General features: G+C 41.6%; 2 protein-coding genes across 2 annotated transcripts; one reads left to right on the plus strand and one right to left on the minus strand.

The window, feature by feature from the left end:
* Positions 1-5,617: 5,617 nt before the first annotated feature.
* Positions 5,618-7,801, plus strand: LOC311488925 (uncharacterized protein; the record flags this gene model as incomplete). Its single annotated transcript, XM_084545793.1, has 3 exons — positions 5,618-5,833; positions 6,066-6,183; positions 7,794-7,801. The coding sequence occupies exons 1-3, from the start codon at positions 5,672-5,674 to the stop codon at positions 7,799-7,801; spliced, it is 288 nt and encodes a 95-aa protein (XP_084401919.1). The 5' UTR covers positions 5,618-5,671.
* A 3,319-nt stretch (positions 7,802-11,120) lies between these two features.
* Positions 11,121-13,114, minus strand: LOC311489468 (zinc finger MYM-type protein 3-like). The gene is made up of 2 exons (XM_084546559.1): positions 12,210-13,114; positions 11,121-12,116 (listed from the first exon to the last, which is right to left on the minus strand). Exons 1-2 carry the CDS (start codon positions 12,927-12,929, stop codon positions 12,021-12,023), a joined length of 816 nt encoding a protein of 271 aa, XP_084402685.1. The 5' UTR covers positions 12,930-13,114; the 3' UTR covers positions 11,121-12,020.
* Between the last annotated feature and the right edge of the window lie 9,747 nt (positions 13,115-22,861).

Raw genomic sequence — 22,861 nt, forward strand, 5'->3', positions numbered from 1 at the left:
TAGGCCGTCATTCATTTACAAATGTCCGTCGGCTCCTAAATGTTATCCACTTTTCTGCGTCCAGCGCAGTACCTAAGGTGGTTGTCGCTCTGGACGAAGAGAAAGCATTTGATAGGGTAGAATTGGAATATTTATTTGCTTGTTTAAAGAAATTTGGATAAGGCCCTAATTTTATTTCATGGATTAAACTTTTATATACCTCACCGAAGGCCTCTGTAACCACGAATGGTAAACGAATGGTAAACGTTCACAATATTTCCAACCTGTCAGGGCTGCCCTATCAGTCCATTGCTATTTGCCTTGGCCATAGAGCCCTTGTCTATTACACTTGAAGCATCACCATCAATTACTGGGATTCATAGAGGGGGGAGAGAGCACAGAGTATCTCTCTACGCAGATGATTTATTAATGTATGTATCTGACCCTGTTTCATGTGCTCCCCATATTATCCACACCCTGAGGAGATTTGGTGCTTTCTCTGGGTACAAATTGAACTTCAGTAAAAGTGAGTATTATCCTGTTAATGATTTGGCTCTTCAAATACAGGATGGTGCTCTACCATTCAAAATGTCTAAAAATGGCTTTAAATACTTGAGTATTAATATTACAAGGGACATACAACATCTTTACCGAGAAAACTTTTGCCCACTATTGGAAAATGTCAAATTAGACCTGAAGAAATGGAAATTACTTCACCTATCTCTAGCAGGGAAAGTGAACTGTATCAAAATGAATGCGCTCCCAAAGTTTCTTTACCTATTTCAATGTATCCCACTTTATCTTCCTAAATCTTTTTTAAAATCTATTGATAAGGCTTTAATTTCTTTTATATGGGACGGGAAGAAGCCTAGAATACAGTTAGAACTGTTACAAAGACCTAAAAACCGAGGTGGCTTAGCTCTTCCAAGTTTTTGTCATTATTATTGGTCCTCAAATGTTCAAAGAATCATGTATTGGCTCCATACTCCTGATATAGACTGATGCCACTTTGAAGCCGCATCTTGCATCTCCACCTCTCTTAGAGCCCTGGTCACCTCCAGTCTTCCACTCTTTCTTGCAATACTCTAACAATCCCATAGTCATAAATACCCTCAAAATATGGGTTCAACTTGGAAAAAAAACCTTCTCCATCTCAGTCCCATAAACAATAATCAAGTTTTCCCCCCTGCTAGATCTGACTACGAGTTTATTTTGTGGCAGAGAGGCATTCATAATTTTAAGGATATGTACATAAATTCTGTTTTTGCAAGCTATGACGATTTATCGCACAAATTCGGCCTCCCTCTGTCTAGCTTATGCCGATATTTCCAAATCCGCCACTTCCTTCAACTTCATGATCCCAACTTCCCATACATAACACCACCTTCTGGCTTAGATGATCTGTTAAAAGCCCCTTTCAATTCTAAAAGACTTATTTCAAGAATTACTGGTTGTATAACCTCTTTTAAAAACACGACACTGGCAAAGATCAGAGCAGACTGGCTGGATGAGCTGGGAGAAGACTTGGAAGAGGACATTTGGAAGAGTGCTCTTCTAAGAGTAAATGACAGCACTTCCTGTGCCAAATTAAACGTTATACAACTCAAGATTCTACTTCGCATCCACTACTCCAAAGCAAGACTGGCTAAAATATATCTGAACATAGATGCAAGCTGCGACAGGTGTTGAAACACTCCTGCTGACTTAACACATATGTTTTGGTCGCGTCCAGCACTAACAACCTATTGGTTTACCATATTTAAAACACTGTCAGAAACACTTAACATGGATCTTCAACCCAATGCAGTTATGACACCCAAAGTGTCTTTGTGGTTTAGTGACGTGACACAATTCATACAATTGGAGAAAATAAAATACACTCTCAGGGGGTCTGGGGACAAATTCTTTTCTGTCTGAAATCCGGTGTTGAAGCATTGCTGACCCAGGTAGCTTGGGTCTGATCTACTCTTGTAGATCTTGGCCGCTATGGCTCTTGTACCTAGGGCCTGTTCTTGTGCTGCCATTATCAGTGCCTCTGTGCTGTCTCTGAGTCCAGCCTTTCCCAGCAATTGGTAGGTCTTCTCGATATCAGCCACAAGAGAGCAAAGTTGCCGGAGTCGAATTCCTTGTATGTGCACATACTTGGCCATTAAAGCTGATTCTGATTCTGATTCTGGATCGTGGCCTTGATGCTCACTAGTCCTCGGCCTCCTTCTTTCCGCTTAGTGTACAGTCTTAGGGTGCTGGATTTGGGGTGAAACCTTTTTTGTCTTGATATCTGTGGCTTCTGTCTCCTCCTTTGGCCAGCTTATGATCCCAGCGGGGTATCTGATGACTGGTATTGCATACATGTTGGACCTTGTTCCTGCAATTCAACTGACATTACAGAAACCTGCCTTACTCTTCAGAGGTATTTGGTTGTGATTGATTTCCATGCAGCTTCCTCATGGTTTCCATTTGCCTGTGGGATACCAAGGTACTTGTAGCTGTCTTGGATATCACCTATGTCAACCCCTTCAGTTCTAATAATCTCGCCTCTCTTTGAGACCATCCGGCCACACTTGTCCAATCCAAAAAACTTCACAAAATAAAACAGGAAACTCAAAAACATGAAACATGAACAAAACTCAAAACATGAACACAACAAATGAAACGGCAGAACCGTGAACAACCACGAGGGAGAACTATACAATATTAGAAGAATCTCCCTCAGCTCAGTATGTTTGGGACTCTGTCTGAGATGGAGGTGAAATATGTGAACCTGGGCTGTGGTTTACTGCTCTCTTCCTGTCACAAACACTGTTTGACATCTGTTCATCTGTTGGTTTTTGTTCAGGCTGCTCGCATCATTTCTCACTGTGGGTACCAACAGGAGCAGTAGTAGGTGGCTGAATGATCGACTTTAACATTCTTTATCTCCAACTCCCAGCCATTCTGTGTATTCACAGCAGAGAAAATCATGTTTCTGAGGATGATTGTAACCTAAACCTATGTAACCACGACTAGCAATATAAAGAATCTCTCTGAATGTTTCTGTTTCTTTCTTCTGGTACCAGTATACGACACTACTACACTGGTCTGTTCGTCCACATCTGAAGGAGACTGTTTGACCAACTCTTCTGGTCAATGTTAACTGGTCCTGGGTCAGCTCTGCTGCCATGGCAACCAGCGCTGTAGAGACACAGACAGATAGATGAAGGTTAGTGAGACAGTGTTTGTTAAAGGTGGAGTTTGTTGGAAACACTCACCTGAACACAGACAGCACAGAGCAGCAGCTGGGAGGAAAAGCATTTTGTGCAGTGGTGTATCCTCTGGTGAACCTGGGGAGAAGTGGAGCTCTGATGCAGCTGAGGCCCAACAAGGACGAGCTGTGAGATCAGACGAGGCCACGTGGTTTCTAGCAGGTCCTCAAAGCTCCCATCAGCCCCTGCAGCCCACAGATGAGACTGCTGCTGCTGATTGACAGCTCAGATGAAGCTGCTGTGTGCTTTCATGGTCTTGATTTCAATCTGACAGCAGATGAAAAAAATCTGGGTCACATGATGCAGAAAGACTAAAAAACATTCATGTTCCCACAAACACAGTAGAATTATTTCAAATGAAAAGAAATGATTAACATACAGGAGGAATTTGACAAATGAAAGCAGAAGATCAAATGTTTGACTTCAACTCCTAAAAGTAGAATCAAAGCTCAGTGACTCTGAGAGATTTTGGTCAGTTAGAAGAGATTTCCTGCTCTGACATGTTTGATAAATCCAGAGTTGATCAGCTCTGATCATTTTGTTGCTGCCTGCGGCTGAAATGAAGAAGCAAAGAGAAGCAGCGTCATCCTGTGGTGAGTCACTGGAAGTACAAAGGCATCCAGACGGCTCGCTGGAGGTGATTTTCTCTTCAGCTGGAAAGTGGAGGAGAGCAGGAGGCTGCATGTGGAAGAGACAATAAGCTGCAGCCCACTCTGTGTATCACAGCTTGATTTTTTCTCTTTCCTCTTCCATCAATCATCTCACCACCCCTCCCATTTATGTGCTGACACTTCAGATGGAGCTGATAGCTAGACTGGGAACTACTGGACTTAACTATCAAACTGTAGATAAAGAAGTTGAAAGTGGCTCCATCAGTAAAATGCTGCTGAAGCTTTGGTTGATCAGCATCAAAAGTCTCATCATGTCACATTCAGACGTCAGGAACAGAGACAGGTGACTACATGGAGCTGATAATACTTGTGGACTTTTATTACTGTGCTGGAAAAACTTCATGTGACTCTAAAAACTCTAAACGCACAGAAAACACTGGCAGGTCACTGGTAAATGATATATATTGTCCATTGTGAAAATGCATCTAACAGCTTTTTAGTCAATGGTTAATTTACAGATTTAGACATGAAAAACTCCTAAAAATTAAACTTCAACTGAAAGATTCAATTATTTTGAGCATTTCCAAAGGTATTTCTCTTCCATATGTTATGTTCCAGGTGGAGGTATTTCAGGGCAGCAGTTAACGACTGAATCAGCAGAAATAAACTGGTTTAAACTGGTTTCAGGATTAAATTTGGATTTACTACAGTAGACGCAGAAGTGGTCGACTTAAATATGAAACAAAAACAGTGTCAGAGTGAATACATTTAGTCATCAATTAAAATAAAAAATAATATATACCTTAAGTTAAATCATTTAGTTGATTTTTGTTTTGTCTTCATGGACTTTTGAGTTAATAATTCCTGCAAGTAATTGATGATATGATCCGAAGTGAGATTTAAAATTGTAGCGGAACAAAATGTTAACTGTCCTCCTCTGTCGGAACTTTATAGTGTTACACCAGGCGGAAGTGGTTTGTTTTTCCACTCTGAATCTAGACAAGATATAGTGTATGAAATAATCCAACTAGCTAACAATCTGCTTAAGGCTGGTAGTAGTACTACATTTATATGGTTACCTGCTCATATAGGTGTAGGAGGTAATGAACTAGCAGATAAATGTGTGAAGAAAGCAGCAGGAAAGTCTGATATAGAGGTATATATTAAATACAGCAAAGCTGAAGTCAAGAGCATAATTAAATCGAAAATAAATGGAAAATGGCAATTTTTATGGGATAATGAACAGTCTGGGAGACACCTGTATAGCATTCAAGGAAAGGTGGGGGGGAGCAGGAATGTGTGCAGAAGTAAGCAGGAAGAAGATGTGGTATCTAGAATGAGGCTAGGACATACAGGATTATAGAACATTATTTATAATGAAAAAACATGTTGATGGAATGTGTGAATATTGCAATAGTCAAGAGACCATAGAGCATGTAATTATGTATTGTCCTAAATACCATCAAGCCAGACAAAGATTGATTTCGCAACTTAGTGAAAACCAGATGACATTAAATTTACATGATATACTGCAGAGAGAATCTGGTGGAATTTGTTTTCATTTTTTGTTTTCTTTTTTGAAGGTAACTGGGTTATTAAAAAGAATTTAAGAAAGTGTAGGTTGACCTTTTGATCCACACTCCAGTCCAGATGGTGGCGGTAATGCACCAAAAGCTGGTTGCCAACCGCCATAAAAAAAGAAGAAGAAGAAGGAGAAGTGGTTTGTTTTTTAAACTCCGTTAGTAGTGTTGTTGTGTTTCTGTGTTTGTGGACTGAGCTGGAAGACGGTTGTGTCGTGTCGTCGTGTCCCAGATAAATATTAGAGCTGTTGAAGTAACAATGTCTTCAGCTGAGAGTTTGAGAGAGTTGATCATCGAGCGACTAACTGCTGCTGCTGAAGAAATATTCAGACTCTTTGAAAGAACTGTCGTCCAGTACGAGGAAGAGATCGATCGTCAGCGCAGACTGCTGGATATCACCTGGAAACCCGAGATAAAGTTACACAGAATAGGTGAGTAGAACTAGAATGGTCTAAATGAACTAACTAATGAATGGAAACACACAGTATGGAGAAGACACAGAGGAAAGACACTCAGCTACAAGACTGATAACATGCTAAGAGGCTAACTAGCACAGCTAACGCTACATGGATTTAAACTAGAACATATTTGCTCAGATGTGTTTTCCTGTCATCACATTAGTAACCTTTATGTTGTGTCTCTTTGTCCCTCCAGACCTCCCACAGCAACATGTCTGTACGGAGGAGGAGGTTCTCAGTGACCAGCAGCTCTGGAACCAGGAGGAACCAGAACCTCCACAGATGAAAGAAGAACAGGGGGAACTCTGCAGCAGTCAGCAGGGAGAACATCTTGTTCTGAAGCAGGAGACTGATTCCTTGATGGAGACTCCTACTGATGAGGAAAGTGAGCACAGTGAACCAGAACCAAACAGTGACCAGCTCCTCTCTAACAACCCTCCTGGAGCTGAGAGCCCAGATCAGGAAGGAAGCAAACATGTAGACTCAGGATCAACTAGAAATGCAGAGCTGAATCCAAAGAAGAGACGTCACAGAGACACAAGACACAGTAACAATGTGGACAACTCTCCCATGTCAGAGAGTCAGTGTGATACTGACACATGTGGTAAAGTCTTCAGGCAACGTAGTAAATTAACCAGACACTTGAAGACTCAAGCAGGTGAGAGACTCTACCTTTGTAAAATATGTGGGAAAAGATTTATTAACTGGTCAGCAATTGCAAATCATATGAAAACCCACCCAGGCAAGAAGCCGTTATCTTCCAAGACATGTGGGAAATGTTTCAGTCAAAATAGTCATTTGATTAAACACATGAGGACTCACACAGGTGAGAAGCCGTACGGTTGTGACACATGTGGTAAAACCTTCACTGAAAATGGTAGTTTAACGAAGCACATGAGGACTCACACAGGTGAGAAGCCATATTGTTGTGACACATGTGGTAAAACCTTCACTGAAAATGGTAATTTAACGAGGCACATGAGGACTCACACAGGTGAGAAGCCATATCGTTGTGACACATGTGGTAAAACCTTCACTCACAGCACTACTGTAACTAGGCACATGAGGATTCACAGGTGAGAAACTGTTGTCCCGAAACATCTGTGGGAAAAAATTCTCTGGGAAGCTGAGCTTGAAAAACATGTCAGAATTAGTAGGGGGTAAACGTTGTAGCAGACATCTGCTCTAATTCAAATGAGTTAAAATAAAGTAGTTTTTTTCAGACACACATTCTGCAAAAACAAGCTGCTCACTTTAAGCATAAAAATATCCAATCTGGACATTAAACAGATGGAAGGAGACATCTCCCTCTGCCTGGGACGACCATCTAACTGACACTTGAGTTTACAACAGGATTTGGAGAGGACCACTTTACGACCACCTTTGTTCGTTAACCTAAAGGTTGTGCAGGAGCCACAGGACAAGGAGAAGATAAGACAACCAGACTGTGTTTTAATGGTGAGAACTGAAAGAACATGGCTAACAAAACAACTCTTCCAGAGACTGTAGTACCATGTAGAGAAACTGACAATGTATCAGTGACTTTACTGCATGTCAGACTGTGTGAGGTTGGTTTATGAAATCTGGTTTTGACCAGTGTCAGACTGCACATTCAGTTTGAGGCTGGTAAACTGTGCAGTGGATATGTGGTGAATCTTCCAGAAGCAAAGAACTAAACTTTTACAGGATATGAAAATGAAGTACTCTGGATGATCTATGAAGTTCTTTGTGGTGTATCATCATTAGTACTGAAAAGACTGCTCCCTGTCAACTGGAGTCTTCTCTTTGTTTCTGAGCTTCTATCATTTGATGTTTCTATGTGTTTTTGATTTCATCGAATTTTTCTACTTTCCAACTTTAGAGGTGACACAGACCAAGAGGAGTTATTCTAAGAGTTGATTTTATAGTTCTCTGTGTCACCAGAGTTTTAAATATAAAAGTTTTGAGTCCACAGTTGGGAAGTAAGTTGTTGACAGAAGTTATTTGAAATACGGATGTTTACTGCCATCTCGTGGCCATAGTCTGGAACTGCGGTACTGCATTTTAAATGGCTTGAAACGAGCGGTTTTTATGTGATTGTAATAACTTAATAACTGTCCAAATCAACATGAATAAATTGGTATCATTAACATTATTAAAATGAACATTATTTTTAGTATTACTATACTTCATGGTGAATTGACATGTACTCCACCTGCTGATTAAGATGACGACGTTTGTCAGGATTAAGTCGATATAGATGCTGTTTTGTTGGCTGCGAGTCACCCACGTTTATATCATGTATTAGCACTTTCCTTGGGTCAAGGCCACTGACAAACCACAGTCTCGCACTGGACAGCTCCTCTGAACTCCTCTCTACTACCGTCTTTGAGGAGTTAGAGCAACCAGCGAGCAGCAGCGAGTCAAGAGCAGGGGAAAGTACACAGCAAGATTGGATGACATGGGCCGAACCAATAGAGAAACACACTGCCCCTGTCTGGAACGTAACAGTTTAAATCCTGTAACATTCACTCTGAGGTCAAACAGACATATTCCTCAGAGTTCATGTATGAACACATGAATCTTTGGGTTGGTTCCTTTTCTATCAGATCATGGTTTCAAACATTTTCATCTTTGTTTAATTTCATCTCTTTCTTCATCAATCCTCAACCATTCAATTCAATTCAGTTCTATTCAAAACACTTTTTTTTATCCATGATGGGCTATTAAAAGGCACAGAGAGAGAAACAACATGGACAAAACACACAGGACATAAAAAATAAGTAAAACACAACATGTGCAAAATGCAAACAACAGTCACAAAGTGCTCAGTGCTGAAGTGCTACATGCAGTCTAGGTTTGGAGAGGAAAACTGTCTATTGAAGGACAGAGCATCATTATGATGCTGGAGCAAGGAGGGGTCAGAGTTCAGGAGCTGGACTGCTGTGGAGACAAAGGTGTTTCTCCTCCTTTGTGTTCTACAACCTGGAAAATGCAGACTGTGACCTGATGGGAGCCACTGAAACACTGAGAGAAGAATGTGTGAGGGATCTGGTAGTATCCTGTGAGCAGTTTGAGTAGTTTGTTGTTCACAGAGAGCAGACAGAGCTCTAACAGGATGTCCAATGATTTTGTAGCAGACTTTTGTGATGGTGTGTAAACGTGTCCAGTTTTTCAGGCTGATGGAATGAAACCAACAGGTGACTGAGAAGGAGGGTACGCTCTCCATGAAGGAATGGTAGAAAGTCAAGAAAATGTTTCTGTTCAGAAACAGTTGGTTAAAAAGTCAGTAATCCAGAGTGAGCTGGTGGTCCACATGGAAGCGAGTTATTAACTTTCCTGCAAGGATGCGTGGCTGCATGGTGTTAAATGCAGAAGAACAGTCTGCTAACAGGAGCCTGCTGATGGAGTTGGGGGTTTCCAGATGTTTGTGCATGGTCTCCAGGATAAATATCTTGGCTTCATCCACTCACCTGCCAGCCCTGTATGAAAACTGGAGTGGGTCCATCAGAGGAATCCTGGTGATGTAGCTTTTAATAGCTTTAACAGCTGCTCAGCTCAGTGCCTTAGGGTCCGCCCACAGATGTTGTCAGGTCCAGTGGCAGTAATGGATTTAGTCCTTCTGAGGGCACTGACCACCTCTTCCCTGATGAAGGTAAAGGTTGAGTCACCACGATGGAGGGAGGAGATGACAGTCTGTAGTTCTGAGCTGTTGTCCTTCTCAAATCTGATAAAAATGAGTTGATGTCATTAGGAAGAGATGCTGTGCTGCAGCCATCAACCTGGATGAGTCTACGACTGGATGACAAAGAGTTCACAGCTGCCATGTTCTTCAAGCCTTGCCAAGCAGAGCAGATGTTCAGGTGGACAAAGGATACCTCCACTTTGTTTTTTATTTCAGCTTGGCCTTCTTTATGGCAGGCTTGACTTCAGTTCTGTCTATGATGTCATTATCAACAGGCTCACCATTTAGTGAGCTAGTTGAATCATTTTGTGAATGATCGGTTTAACAATTGTTACTAAACAGGAACACAGTAAAAAAAAAAAAAAAAAAAAAAAAAAAATCTGACTGATACGTAGCTTTGACTGTTTCATGAACCTGAGTCTGTTGTTTTGTCAGAGATGGAAAAAAAAATACAGATGGAATGAAATAAATGATCAGGAACCTGAACAAGTTGCAGGAGAAACCAAACAGATAGAAAGTCAGAATGTTGTTAGTTTAGCAGATATTTGGTCATAAATCAAAGTATCAGACAAATTCAAATGTTGATCTGATGATGGAGCCAGTCAGACAATCATCAGTGTAGCACCTGTCCCATGTAGCTATTAATAAATGGAGTTAAATATAGTTTGGGTGTTCTAGTACTATGGGCGGGGCCCTGGGCTCTTTTAATGTTGTGGTTCATCATATCAACAAGAACTTTTTCATCTTTTACCTTTACTGAAATAATACAAATAAATGAACTGGTTGGTGCCTCCACTTAGTAGAATATATTGACTCAGTCTAAATCCTACTAAGAATATATTGGAAGTGCATCTGTTTTAAATCCTCTCCTCTTATCAAACTGTAAACTCAAGTGACTCACACACTGAACTTTAAATGCAATATTAAAAATACACAGGAAATAAAACAAAGGTACAAAATTATATTTACAGAAAAGATATACACCTTATATGGTGCTTTTGAAATATAAAAATAAAATGTTTTAACTTAAACACACATTCACTCTGCACTAAACCAAAAAATAAAAGGAATGTCCATTCAAATAAAACGGTGCAGGCCTGAGTCGATGCTTGTGAGCGTTGGAGTCTGAGACTTAGTGACCACTTCACTGATCAAACAGCAAAATAAAATGATGCAGTTGTTTAGTCCAGATCCAGTCCATGAGGACTAAAGTAGTGGACTGAGCGACCACTGACATTAACATCAGAGCCATGCTGCTAGTGTGGCTAAAAGAAAAGAGAAGAAGAGACAGTCATGTTGATGTGAACATTAGAGAAACACATCATGGAGCTGAAATATGATCCTACTTCCTCATTTGGACTCCTTCACCTCAGCTGACTCTCTCAACAGCACACAGGTTTTTGTATTAGTCTTTTTCACTGTGTGGCAGCAGCTACGACATCTTTGGCTCTGGAACTAAACTGTATGTAACAGGTAAGAAGAAACATTTCTTTTCCTTCAGTTGTTTTATTGTAGAAGCTGAAAATGTGTTTAAAGTCAGTTTGTGCTGCTTCAGCCTTTCCATGTTAGTTTTTTCCTCATTAGTAGAGAATTCATCCTGCAGCCATTGTTCCATAAGAAAAGCTCAATCATTTCTGAAAACATGTTGAAATCTGACTGAACAACTAAAGTTCTTCTTTATTTCTGTAAATATTAGTGACGTTCCAAACATTTAGGTAAGGGATAATGCCCGACGAGGTGTCCATTCATTTCTGTTAATGGACACCTCGAAGTGCATTATCCCGCTTATACCATGTTCACTTACGAAAGAAATATTTAATCAATTAATAATACTTTAATGTGTTTTAGAGTTAAAATCGTTTGGGTTTTTTTGTTTTTACAAGTCGAGCGCACTATTTAATATCTCCCGTATATAGGCGTTGCGAAGCAACGTGGCCACAGCGACCCGGCTGCAGCAGTTGATCAGCGATGGGAATTGAGATGATGGCTTAAATTTACGTTACGCGATACAAAGTATCATTTCAGAAGGCCAGTGCACTACTTACCGCTTGTGTGCGTCCAGAGGATGAAGCGAAACTTTGTTTCAAAGAATCAAAGTCCACAGATAGTTTCCTAAATCGTTTTTATTACAGCAAATATTGTCAACCATTCACTCTGATCATCACGTGTGTTGAAAGGAAAGCAAGTAAGTAGCCTATATGCAAGACAGAAACACAGGCAATGGCAGTAGACCTATGCCAGACGTAACTTAACTATTAACACACTATTTAAATTAAATGCTATATTTCCATTAATAGTAAAATTTGATAGCGATATTGGCATGTCCATCATCGTGGCATTTGATGGACAGAGATTTAAAGTTTGTGTCTCACTACGACCACTGCTTGGGACATTGGGAGATGACAAGTGTTGCTCCATTCTCGTCTGTCCTGTACTGACGGAGCCCAGTAAGCCTGCAGGCTGCTCTCACAACGATGCCCCGTCACCTACACGATCTGGCGAGTTTCCAGCCCGGCGTCAGAGAGACGACCGACAGCTGTGCTCCGGAGGCTGTGGTTGGTGTAAACCCGCGACAGACCCACCTGAAAGAAACAATAATAAACAGGCTATATTAATGAGGACAGAAGAGGGGTTACACGGCTACGTTATTATGAGAATGTAGCTCGTGTACAGACCTCCTCGCTGATTCTTTTCAGCATGTTCCCCAGGTAGTGGACACCCATCGGCTCCCTGGAGTACCACACATCAGATGCCACAGTGATGGAGCGCTTCGGGTGGAGATAAAACGATTTTGCATCTGGTGGACACTTGGAGATGTACTTTTTAAAACTTTTTACTGGACACAGAGGATCCCCGGGCCTGGCGAACATGAAGCCTCGTAGGTTTTTCTTGTGTGAGTCGTTCGGATCTTTATGGTTTTTTGTGTGAGGATTGTGCGCTAAGCTGAGGTATTCAACGCCATGCTCGTCTCTTTGGATGATGAAAGATGTCATGGTCAGCTCTCGGCTCCCCTCCCTGCCAGGCCGAGCAAAACACAGCTGGATGTCAAACCACACCTTTCTGACGAGGCCGAGGGGCGTATCGGGAGACAGCGCAGATGAACATCTGATTCTTTGAAGATCCGACTCTGTGATGCGAGGACGGTGGAAGCTGGTGTTCTTCCCACTCTTTCTGTAACGCTTCAGCATCGCTTTAAAAACCGCATTACTGGTCGTGAACACAGCGTCACTAATGATGTTGACGTCACTTAAATGGCGGTTAATACCGGCTCTCAGACTCCTCAAACTGGCAACACTGTATTCTCCTCCTTCCTTGGTCGACTGGACAGACGCATAAAACAGTCGCAAAACGTCGTTGAGAGTAGCGGCAGTGTAGCTTTCAAAGTTGATGTCCATGTTTTTGTCAGCCAGGAAGTCTCTTAATGTTTTAACTGCCCATTTCGTGGTTTTCTTTGTGTTTATCTCGTCCTTGTCATCCTCTAATTCGTTCAGTTCCTCCTGTGTGTGTCTTGTGTCTCTGTGACGTCTCTTCTTTGGATTCAGCTCTGCATTTCTAGTTGATCCTGAGTCTACATGTTTGCTTCCTTCCTGATCTGGGCTCTCAGCTACAGGAGGGTTGTTAGAGAGGAGCTGGTCACTGTTTGGTTCTGGTTCACTGTGCTCACTTTCCTCATCAGTAGGAGTCTCCATCAAGGAATCAGTCTCCTGCTTCAGAACAAGATGTTCTCCCTGCTGACTGCTGCAGAGTTCCTCCTGTTCCTCCTTCATCTGTGGAGGTTCTGGTTCCTCCTGTTCCTCTTTCATCTGTGGAGGTTCTGGTTCCTCCTGTTCTTCTTTAATCTGTAGAGGTTCTGGTTCCTCCTGGACCAGACTGGAGTTCCTCTCCTGGTTCCAGAGCTGCTGATCACTGAGAACCTCCTCCTCCGTACAGACATGTTGCTGTGGGAGGTCTGGAGGGACAAAGAGACACAACATAAAGGTTACTAATGTGATGACAGGAAAACACATCTGAGCAAATATGTTCTAGTTTAAATCCATGTAGCGTTAGCTGTGCTAGTTAGCCTCTTAGCATGTTATCAGTCTTGTAGCTGAGTGTCTTTCCTCTGTGTCTTCTCCATACTGTGTGTTTCCATTCATTAGTTAGTTCATTTAGACCATTCTAGTTCTACTCACCTATTCTGTGTAACTTTATCTCGGGTTTCCAGGTGATATCCAGCAGTCTGCGCTGACGATCGATCTCTTCCTCGTACTGGACGACAGTTCTTTCAAAGAGTCTGAATATTTCTTCAGCAGCAGCAGTTAGTCGCTCGATGATCAACTCTCTCAAACTCTCAGCTGAAGACATTGTGACTTCAACAGCTCTAATATTTATCTGGGACACGACGACACGACACAACCGTCTTCCAGCTCAGTCCACAAACACAGAAACACAACAACACTACTAACGGAGTTTAAAAAACAAACCACTTCCGCCTGGTGTAACACTATAAAGTTCCGACAGAGGAGGAGAGTTAACATTTTGTTCCGCTACATTTTTAAATCTCACTTCGGATCATATCATCAATTACCTGCATTAATATTAACTCTAAAGTCCATGAAGACAAAAAAAAAATAAAAAATCAACTAAATGATTTAACTTAAGGTATATATTATTTTTTATTTTAATTGATGACTAAATGTATTCACTCTGACACTGTTTTTGTTTCATGTTTAAAGTTTAAGTCGACCACTTCTGCGTCTACTGTAGTAAATCCAAATTTAATCCTGAAACCAGTTTAAACCAGTTTATTTTCTGCTGATTCAGTCGTTAACTGCTGCCCTGAAATACCTCCACCTGGAACATAACATATGGAAGAGAAATACCTTTGGAAATGCTCAAAATAATTGAATCTTTCATTTGAAGTTTAATTTTGAGGAGCTTTTTATGTCTGAATCTGTAAATTAACCATTGACTAAAAAGTTGTTAGATACACTACTCTCATCCACTTTCCAGCTGAAGAGAAATTCACCTCCAGCGAGCCGTCTGGATGCCTTTGTACTTCCAGTGACTCACCACAGGATGACGCTGCTTCTCTTTGCTTCTTCATTTCAGCCTCAGGCAGCAACAAAATGATCAGAGCTGATCAGGTCTGGCTTTATCAAACATGTCAGAGCAGGAGCAATAGTAGGTGGCTGAATGATCGACTTTAACATCCTGTGTTGAGTTACTGGAAGTACAAAGGCATCCAGACACAAATGACACACAATGGTTGAGAAAAACAGCTCTGAGCTCTGGATGCAGAACATCCACCAAGTTCTGGACAAACAGAGTCATTATGGTGTCAGCTGCTTCTTCATTACCACTGGAGCTGTTCACATCTGCAGCTTTAGCATTCAAAGAAAAACTCCAATGATGAGTTTGATCAATGAAAAGAAGAAAGAAAATGAAAATCTCCTCATCCATGAATCATTTCATTCCTCCTTCTTTTCAGACTGGATCTCTCTCTATCTCTACTTTCATGATATTCAGCAGATATGATCAGTATCACTTACTGTACTTGGACACTTTCTTTCCTTTTAATCTTTGCACTTCTGGCTGCTGTCAACACTGTCATGTCAATCACATGAATGTTTCCTTCAATCCAATCTGCTGTCTCCATGTTCTACTGGAGAGAATCAAACAGTCCCTCTGCCGCCCTCTGCTGGTTCAAACAGCACACTGCTTCACTCCAGCCAGTCTGAATCCTACATTCAGTGTTAGAGCGGGAACAAACAGGACTGTCAGTGTTCTGTGTTTGGAGATGGAGCTGTTGGAGTGGATGATGATGCTAACAGGAATAAGACACTTTATATTTCTGCTACAAAACGTTGGTGTCCTGTACATATGAAACACTGCTCTGTAAAAATCTATCAGTGACATTTTTCTGTGTGTTGTGTAGCAGTGTCTTCTTTCTGGTGATGTGGATGATGGACTTGTTTTACTGTGGATACAGATATTTTTGTACACGTATCCTCCAGTATCTTCACATGGTCCTTTGCTGCTGGGACTGATCTGAACTTCTCGTACCAAAGTCCGTTCATCTCTAGAAGACAGGATGTGTCTCCTTCCTGAGCACTATGATGGTGTCCTGGTCCCATGATGTGTAGTATTATTTGTACAGATCAACGTGGTTCCTTCAGGATTTGGAAATTGCTCCCAAGCTTGAACCAGACTTGTCCAGGTCCACAGTTTGTTTTCTGAGGTCTTGGTTGATTTCTTCTGATTTTCCCTTGATGTTAAATCAAACCTTTGAAGGTAGGCCTTAAAATACATCCACAGATACACCTCCAGTTGACTCAAATGATGTCAGCTAGCCAATCAGAAGCTTCTAAAGCCATGACATCACTTTCCGGAAATGTTTAAGCTGTTTAAAGGTGCAGTCAACTGAGTGTCCTTTTATTGTCTGACCCACTGGAATTAAGATATAGTGAAGAAGAAGTGAAATAATCTATCTGTAGACAATTGATGGAAAAATGACTTGAGTCACAAAGGAAGCTTCCTCAGGAGTCACCCACGTTTATATCGTGTGTTAGCAAATGAGTCTGGGAAGGAGTATCAGCAAACAAGGATTTACTAGACTCAATGAACTCTACCAGATCAGAACACTATACATCAGAAAGATGAGCCAAGCAACCTGAGAGATTGTTCAAAATGTCAGAGTTTGACAACTTTCCTTGGGTCAAGGCCACTGACAAACCACAGTCCCTCACTTCAGCACTGGACAGCTCCTCTGAACCCTCTCTACTGCCAGGCTAACACAAGGAGAGGTAACTTCAGCACTGGACAGCTCCTCTGAACCCTCTCTACTGCCAGGCCAACACAAGAAACCGAAGCCTTCAGCACAGCGTATAATTAGGACTGGGGTTTTAGGTATTTTAGTTAAACACTAAATGAACACTCAACAGACATCAGTGTTGTTTTCGTCAAAGATGACGATGATGAAATGATTTCGTTGACGCCCCTTTTTTTCATGACAATATGTTGTGGGTGGTCTGCCAGACGTTCAAAATACATGACATTTCTGTCTGTCAAAAGCTAAACAGTATCAGCAATGGTGCTGCATCCTATCCTTGTTTGGTCACGCCCACCACATGGCATCACGCCAGCATCTGTGCACATTCTGCACAACACGCCTGCCGTCACAGTCACACTAAATGATGGACCTTAGTGGCAGCGGCAAGGGCCTTGGTGGTCAGAAACGACGAGATGATCTATGGCAGGGGGGCTCATGACGTCGATCGCGATCGACCGGTAGATCGCGAAGGTAGTGCGGGTAGATCGCGTGCCACTGAAAACTTTTTTTAGATGTTAGTCTAAAACATGTATCTGTTGCAACTCCAAAACAAACAGCAAGACAAACGTTCATCTTTATTTTTTTTTACTTTATATTTCCAACATGCCCTCAGTTCAGCGGCACACATCCACAGCCACGCACAACTTCAACAACTCAACACTACCGTCTTTCTTAAAGAGACAGCGCTACTTTTGTAAAGGTGCAGTGCACCAGTTTTTCTTGATAAAAATAAAAACAAAGATGGATAGAGCTTTTAACACTGTAGCACCAATTAATATGACTATATATACACTGTTACTGTAGTGGCCATTTGTCCATAAAAAACAAAATAAACTTTAAATCAAACATAATCAAAGGGCCACTGATGCACCATGGGAATGTGGTTTAACGCAGGCAAAAAGAAGGTGAACGTCCATACCAGATCTTGCGTTTGGTGTTGATTTATTTCAAAAATAATAAAACAAACAAAAGAACAAAGAAAATCGTGGCTGCTTCCTCCTTGCGCTGGTAAAAAACCATAGGCCCACCCAGGTGCATGCTGGTCCTCAAGGTGCCTAGTTCCTTAAATAAAATCAGGTGCCCACAGTTACCCAAATACCAAAATTTTAAACTATGCAAATATCCTAAACAAATAACTAACAAAGAGTATCATCAAAAATCGAATCTAAACAAAACAAACACTTCAGTTAATCAAATAAATTTACTCTTAATTAGCAAATTAAATTTACAACTAAGACTACAGCTCCTACACTCCGGCCCCTAATTGTGCATAATATCACAATTACAGTTATATATAAGGAGCTACTTCTGCAACTACAACTATGAAACAGACCTATTCTATCTGTCAGCCCCAAATAAACTCTTTTCTTGATGAATCTGCAAAATAAAACACAGGTTAATTGGAGAAAAAGAAAGAAAGAATAGAGGTAGAGAAAGAGAGAGTCATGATGTTAGACTGCTGCTTCCAGTAGTAGGCAGAGCTTCGTCACAGGTCTCTCCAGAATACTGGTCCTTGTTTGAAGACGCACAGTGCGTACCAGGCCCTTTGCATCTGGTCTGATGTCCAAAACCTTCCCCATGATCCAAGATCCTCTTGGAGCTGACGCATCTGCAACAAGAACAACATCTCCAGGAGTGAGGCTTTTCCTTGGCCTTGTCCATTTTTGTCTCTCCTGCATCATGGGTAGATACTCAGAAATCCATCTCTTCCAAAACAGCTCGGCAATATACTGTGCTTGCTTCCACCTTTTCCTTATATATAGATCATTTCGGTCAAACAGTCCTGGTGGCATGATTGGTTTTCCTTTCAACATTAAAATATGATTTGGTGTGAGAGCTTCTAAGTCATCTGGATCATCTGAGACTTTTGTGATGGGTCTGTCGTTTAGTACTGCCTCAACCTCACAGAAGACAGTCTGGAGCCCTTCATCATCCAGAGTTTGTTGTTTCAGTACTGAGGTGAGAACACTTTTCACTGAACGAATCAGACGTTCCCAAACACCACCTTGATGGGAAGCTGCAGGTGTGTTAAAGCTCCATTTTATGCCATCCTGAACAAAAGCCCTTTGAATTTTGCTATGATTTAGAGCAGCCAGACTTTCCTTCAGCTCCCGATTGGCTCCAACAAAATTTGTGCCGTTATCCGATCTGATAGCTGAGACTGGACCTCGTCTACAGATAAACCTCCGAATTGCATTTATACACGAGTCTGTATCCAGTGTATAAGCCACTTCCAGATGTACAGCACGACTAGTTAGACATGTAAATAGCACTCCATATCTTTTAAGAAGACTTCTACCTCTTTTAACATCAATGGGGCCAAAATAATCAACTCCCACATTTGTGAAAGGAGCCTTTTCAGGCAACACCCTCTCTTCAGGTAAGTCCGCCATCTTCTGCTCAATCTTCTTTCCCCTGTTGCGTCTGCACACAATACAGTCAGATATTACCTTTCTGGCAGCAGAGTTTGCGTTAGTGATCCAGTATTTTTGTCGTAACCTGGACAACATATGATTCCTCCCTGCATGCCCTAGTTGATTATGAATATGGCGCAAAATGAGTGTGGATACATACATGTCTTTAGAAAGAATCACCGGATGTTTAGATTCTGCTGGCAATGCTGCTTTACTCAACCGACCACCAACTCTGAGGATTCCATCATCCAGCACTGGATCCAGTTTGTACAGTGTGCTTTCTTTGGAGATAGTTTTAAATCCACTCTTTAGTGAGACGATTTCAGCTTCAAACTTGTGCCTTTGTACATACAGAATGATGGACTCTTCTGCCTTCACAAGATCTTCGGGAGTCAGACTTTGTCCTTTGAGTGTGACTTTAAAGTTTTGAACTTTCCTGTCCACTTGTTCTTTATTAAGGCCTGCAGAAGCACTAAACTCCTTCCTCTTCTGCGCCAGTGTCATGAAAGCTGCTTTGATTTTTAAAAACCAAGCCACAGATGTTCTTAACTTAATCCAGGATGAAAAATAATTGATCAGCTGGCTGGTGGCCTTTTCCACGTCCTTGACAATAGCATTCACTGTCATGTCCCTTTTGACCTCTGGGTCATCATCAGAAACTACATCACAATCCCCTTTCAGATTAGGCCATTCCTCCTCTGATTTGGAGAGAAACTCAGGTCCATTCAACCATCTCCTGCCTGTCAGGAAATCCTGAGCTTTCATTCCTCTTGATGCTTCATCCGCTGGATTCTCTTTCGAACACACATATCTCCACTGCTCAATATCTGAAGCTTCTCTGATGACAGAAGTTCTGTTTGCCACAAAAGTGTGAAATCGTTTGGTCTCATTTGCAATGTATTTGAGTACCGTTGTGCTGTCTGTCCAGAAAACTGATTTCTCCAGCATAAGTTGCAATTCCTTCCTCAGCATTTTATCAACTCGAACAGCAAGAACTGCAGCTGTGAGTTCCAATCTTGGGATTGTAGTCTGCTTGAGAGGAGCGACCCTAGCCTTTCCCAAGAGAAATGCTACGTGTATCTTATGATCCTTTTCCAGTCTTAAGTAAGATACCGTTCCATATCCAACTTGACTGGCATCAGAAAAGTGGTGAAGCTGTGCTGAAACTGGGGCTCCAAAGTCTCTAGGTTTAATACAGCGTTCCACTTTGAACTCATCCATTTTTTGAAGATCCTGGAGCCATTCAGACCATTGCTTAGATAAGACATAGGGAATGACCTCATCCCACTTTAAGTTTCTCCTACAGAGCTCCTGCAACAACAATTTGGCTGGCATACTGAATGGGGCCAAGAATCCCAAAGGGTCATAAAGAGAGCTGACCACTGAAAGAATGCCTCTTCTGGTCTGTGGTTGTTCTCGAACTGTTGTTCTGAACTGAAACATATCCGTTCCAATGCACCACTGTAGTCCAAGTGCTCGCTCTGTTGGAAATTGGTCTGCATCCAAATCCAGCTCCATCATTTTATTTGCTCTCCTTTCCTCTGTGACTGACAGCAGCACTGTGCGGTTGTTGCTAATCCATTTTGAAAGAGTAAATCCTCCTCTTGCACAGACAGCAGTCAAATCCTTGATCATCTGTACAGCTTCTTCCTTTGAAGCCATGGCTTTCAGGCAATCGTCCACATAAAAATTATGTTTCACTGTATTGATCACTTCAAGTGGGAAATGATGTGCATTGTCTTCTGCTGTTCTCCTCAGAGCATAATTTGCACAACTTGGTGAAGATACAGCACCAAACAGATGAACTCTCATGCGATGTTCCTGTGGAGGCTGTGCAGTATCACCATCTGGCCACCAGAGGAAGCAGAGAAAATCGATGTGTTTATCTGGGACACGCACTTGGTGAAACATGGCTTTGATGTCTGCCATTACTGCTATAGGTTCTTGCCTAAATCGAATAAGGACTCCAATGAGAGTGTTGGTCAGATCAGGTCCCTGCAAGAGTTGGCAGTTCAGTGATGTCCCTTTATATGTTGCTCCACAGTCAAAAACAACTCTCAGCTTGCCTTTTCTGGGATGATAGACTCCATGATGGGGAATATACCACACTTTTCCATCACTTTGTTTTAGTTGGTCAGCAGGCACCACTTCAGCATATCCTTGAGCAATCATGTCCTTTAAGAATGTTGTGTATTCCTCCTTAAATGTGCTGTTCCTGTCAAATTTTCTTTTCAAGCTTTGGAGGCGCTGTTCTGCAACATAGCGATTGTTTGGCAGCACACAGTCCTCCTGTCGGAAAGGTAAGTCAATACAGTAATGACCTTCAATCATTTCTGCTGTGCTGCTAACAACATTCATGAACTTGACATCTTCTCTGGACATTTCAGTTTGTTCCTCAGCTGATCTTTCATTAAAATCGTGGTTATATTGTTGAACCAACATGTCCTGAAGATGCTCAACAGAGATTCGGTTGGCTGTTACAACAGGGCAGCCTCTCTTACTCCTGCTGCTTGTGCCACGAAGTGGACCGTTAATGACCCAACCGACCCTGGTTCTTACTGCATAGGGTCCTTCATCCTGGCTGTTTATTACCTCCCAAGGCTCCATTACTTTGGGGGCATTAGTTCCAATTAGGAGGTCTACATCCGCATCAATGTCATGGACCTTTACATCCTTTAGGTAAGACCACTGAACAAGATCCTCTTGTCGGGGGATATTAAGTGACGAGACAGGCATAGATCTCTGTGTTAAAACATCAGGTAACTGGATGAAATCATTCATGTCCACACCAGACACCTCAAGGCCTGACAGAATATGAGCATTTACAATTTTCTTTTGCCCCATTGTCCTCATCAAAAAACTTGTTCTTTTGCCACTCATATTTAATTTTCTTGCCAGGCTCTCTGTGCAGAATGTTCCTGAGCTACCTGGGTCCAGAAAAGCATATGTCTGTACAATTGTGTTACTCTTGTGGCTCTTAACTTTAACTGCAACAACAGAAAAGATAGAATCGTCTTCAGCACCGGCCCCAATATGGCCACAGGTCTGTGTCATTACAGTAGAAACACTTGGAGGGCTCACAGTCTGTTGTGATTGTTTGGAGGATGTGCCTTTATCCTGCCGCTCGATATGAAGGATTCCTGGGTGCTTTTGGTTACACACATTGCAATCCAAACGACTCCTACAGTCTTTGCTCATGTGGCCTACTTTCAGGCAACCAAAACATATTCCTTTTTCCTTGATGAAATTGATCTTATCCCGATGTAATTTCATTCTAAACTGAGAGCAGTTATCCAATGAGTGACTACTTTGTGAACAAAACAAACAACTGTGAATTGAGGAGGGCTTGATTTTATTTCCTGTACATAGAGTCGTGTCTCCTTCCTTTATTGTGGTGACATTAGTAGCAAAACTGCTTTCCTTCTTTCTTTGTATGAAATGGCTTGTCTTGGAAGATTTGGATTTGGTGGATAGTGAGTCTTGAATGTTGCCAAAAAGCGGATCTGAGGCAATTTTGACTTGCTTTTCAATAAAAGTAACAAGATCAACAAACAGTGCTCTCCGACCATTTTTCTCAAGAAGATCACAAGCAACATTCCTCCATCTTTCCCTTAGCTTGTAAGGAAGTTTCATGATGATGCTTCTCATGTTAGAGGGTAAGTCCAGTTCTTTCATTTGTGTCATTTGCTCTGTTAAATTTGAGCATCCTCGCAGAAATAGAGAGAATGACTTTAATGCTTTAACATCCTCACTTTTAACAGGTGTCCAGTTAAGAATTCTTTCCATATAAGCACTTGAAATTTTGTATTCATTTCCAAAATGCTCTGCAAGAAGAATTTTGGCCTTGTTGTATCCCAGCTCTGAGGGTAAGTGTTGACAACTGTGCACTAAGTTCCTTGGTTCTCCCCTGGTGTATTGTTCAAGAAAATGTAAACGGTCACTCCAATTAGATGTTTTCTCCTCCACTCCATTTTCAAAAGCTCTGATGAAAGACTTGTAGTGAAGAGGATCTCCATCGAACCCAGGAATATTTCTTGATGGAAGGACAGAGCTTGTTGAACCAGCAGAGCAGTGATGTCATTTTGTCTCTGCATAATGTTGA

The sequence above is a fragment of the Chelon labrosus genome (genome assembly GCF_963514085.1).
Source record: "Chelon labrosus genome assembly, chromosome: 6".
Lineage (NCBI taxonomy): Eukaryota > Metazoa > Chordata > Actinopteri > Mugiliformes > Mugilidae > Chelon > Chelon labrosus.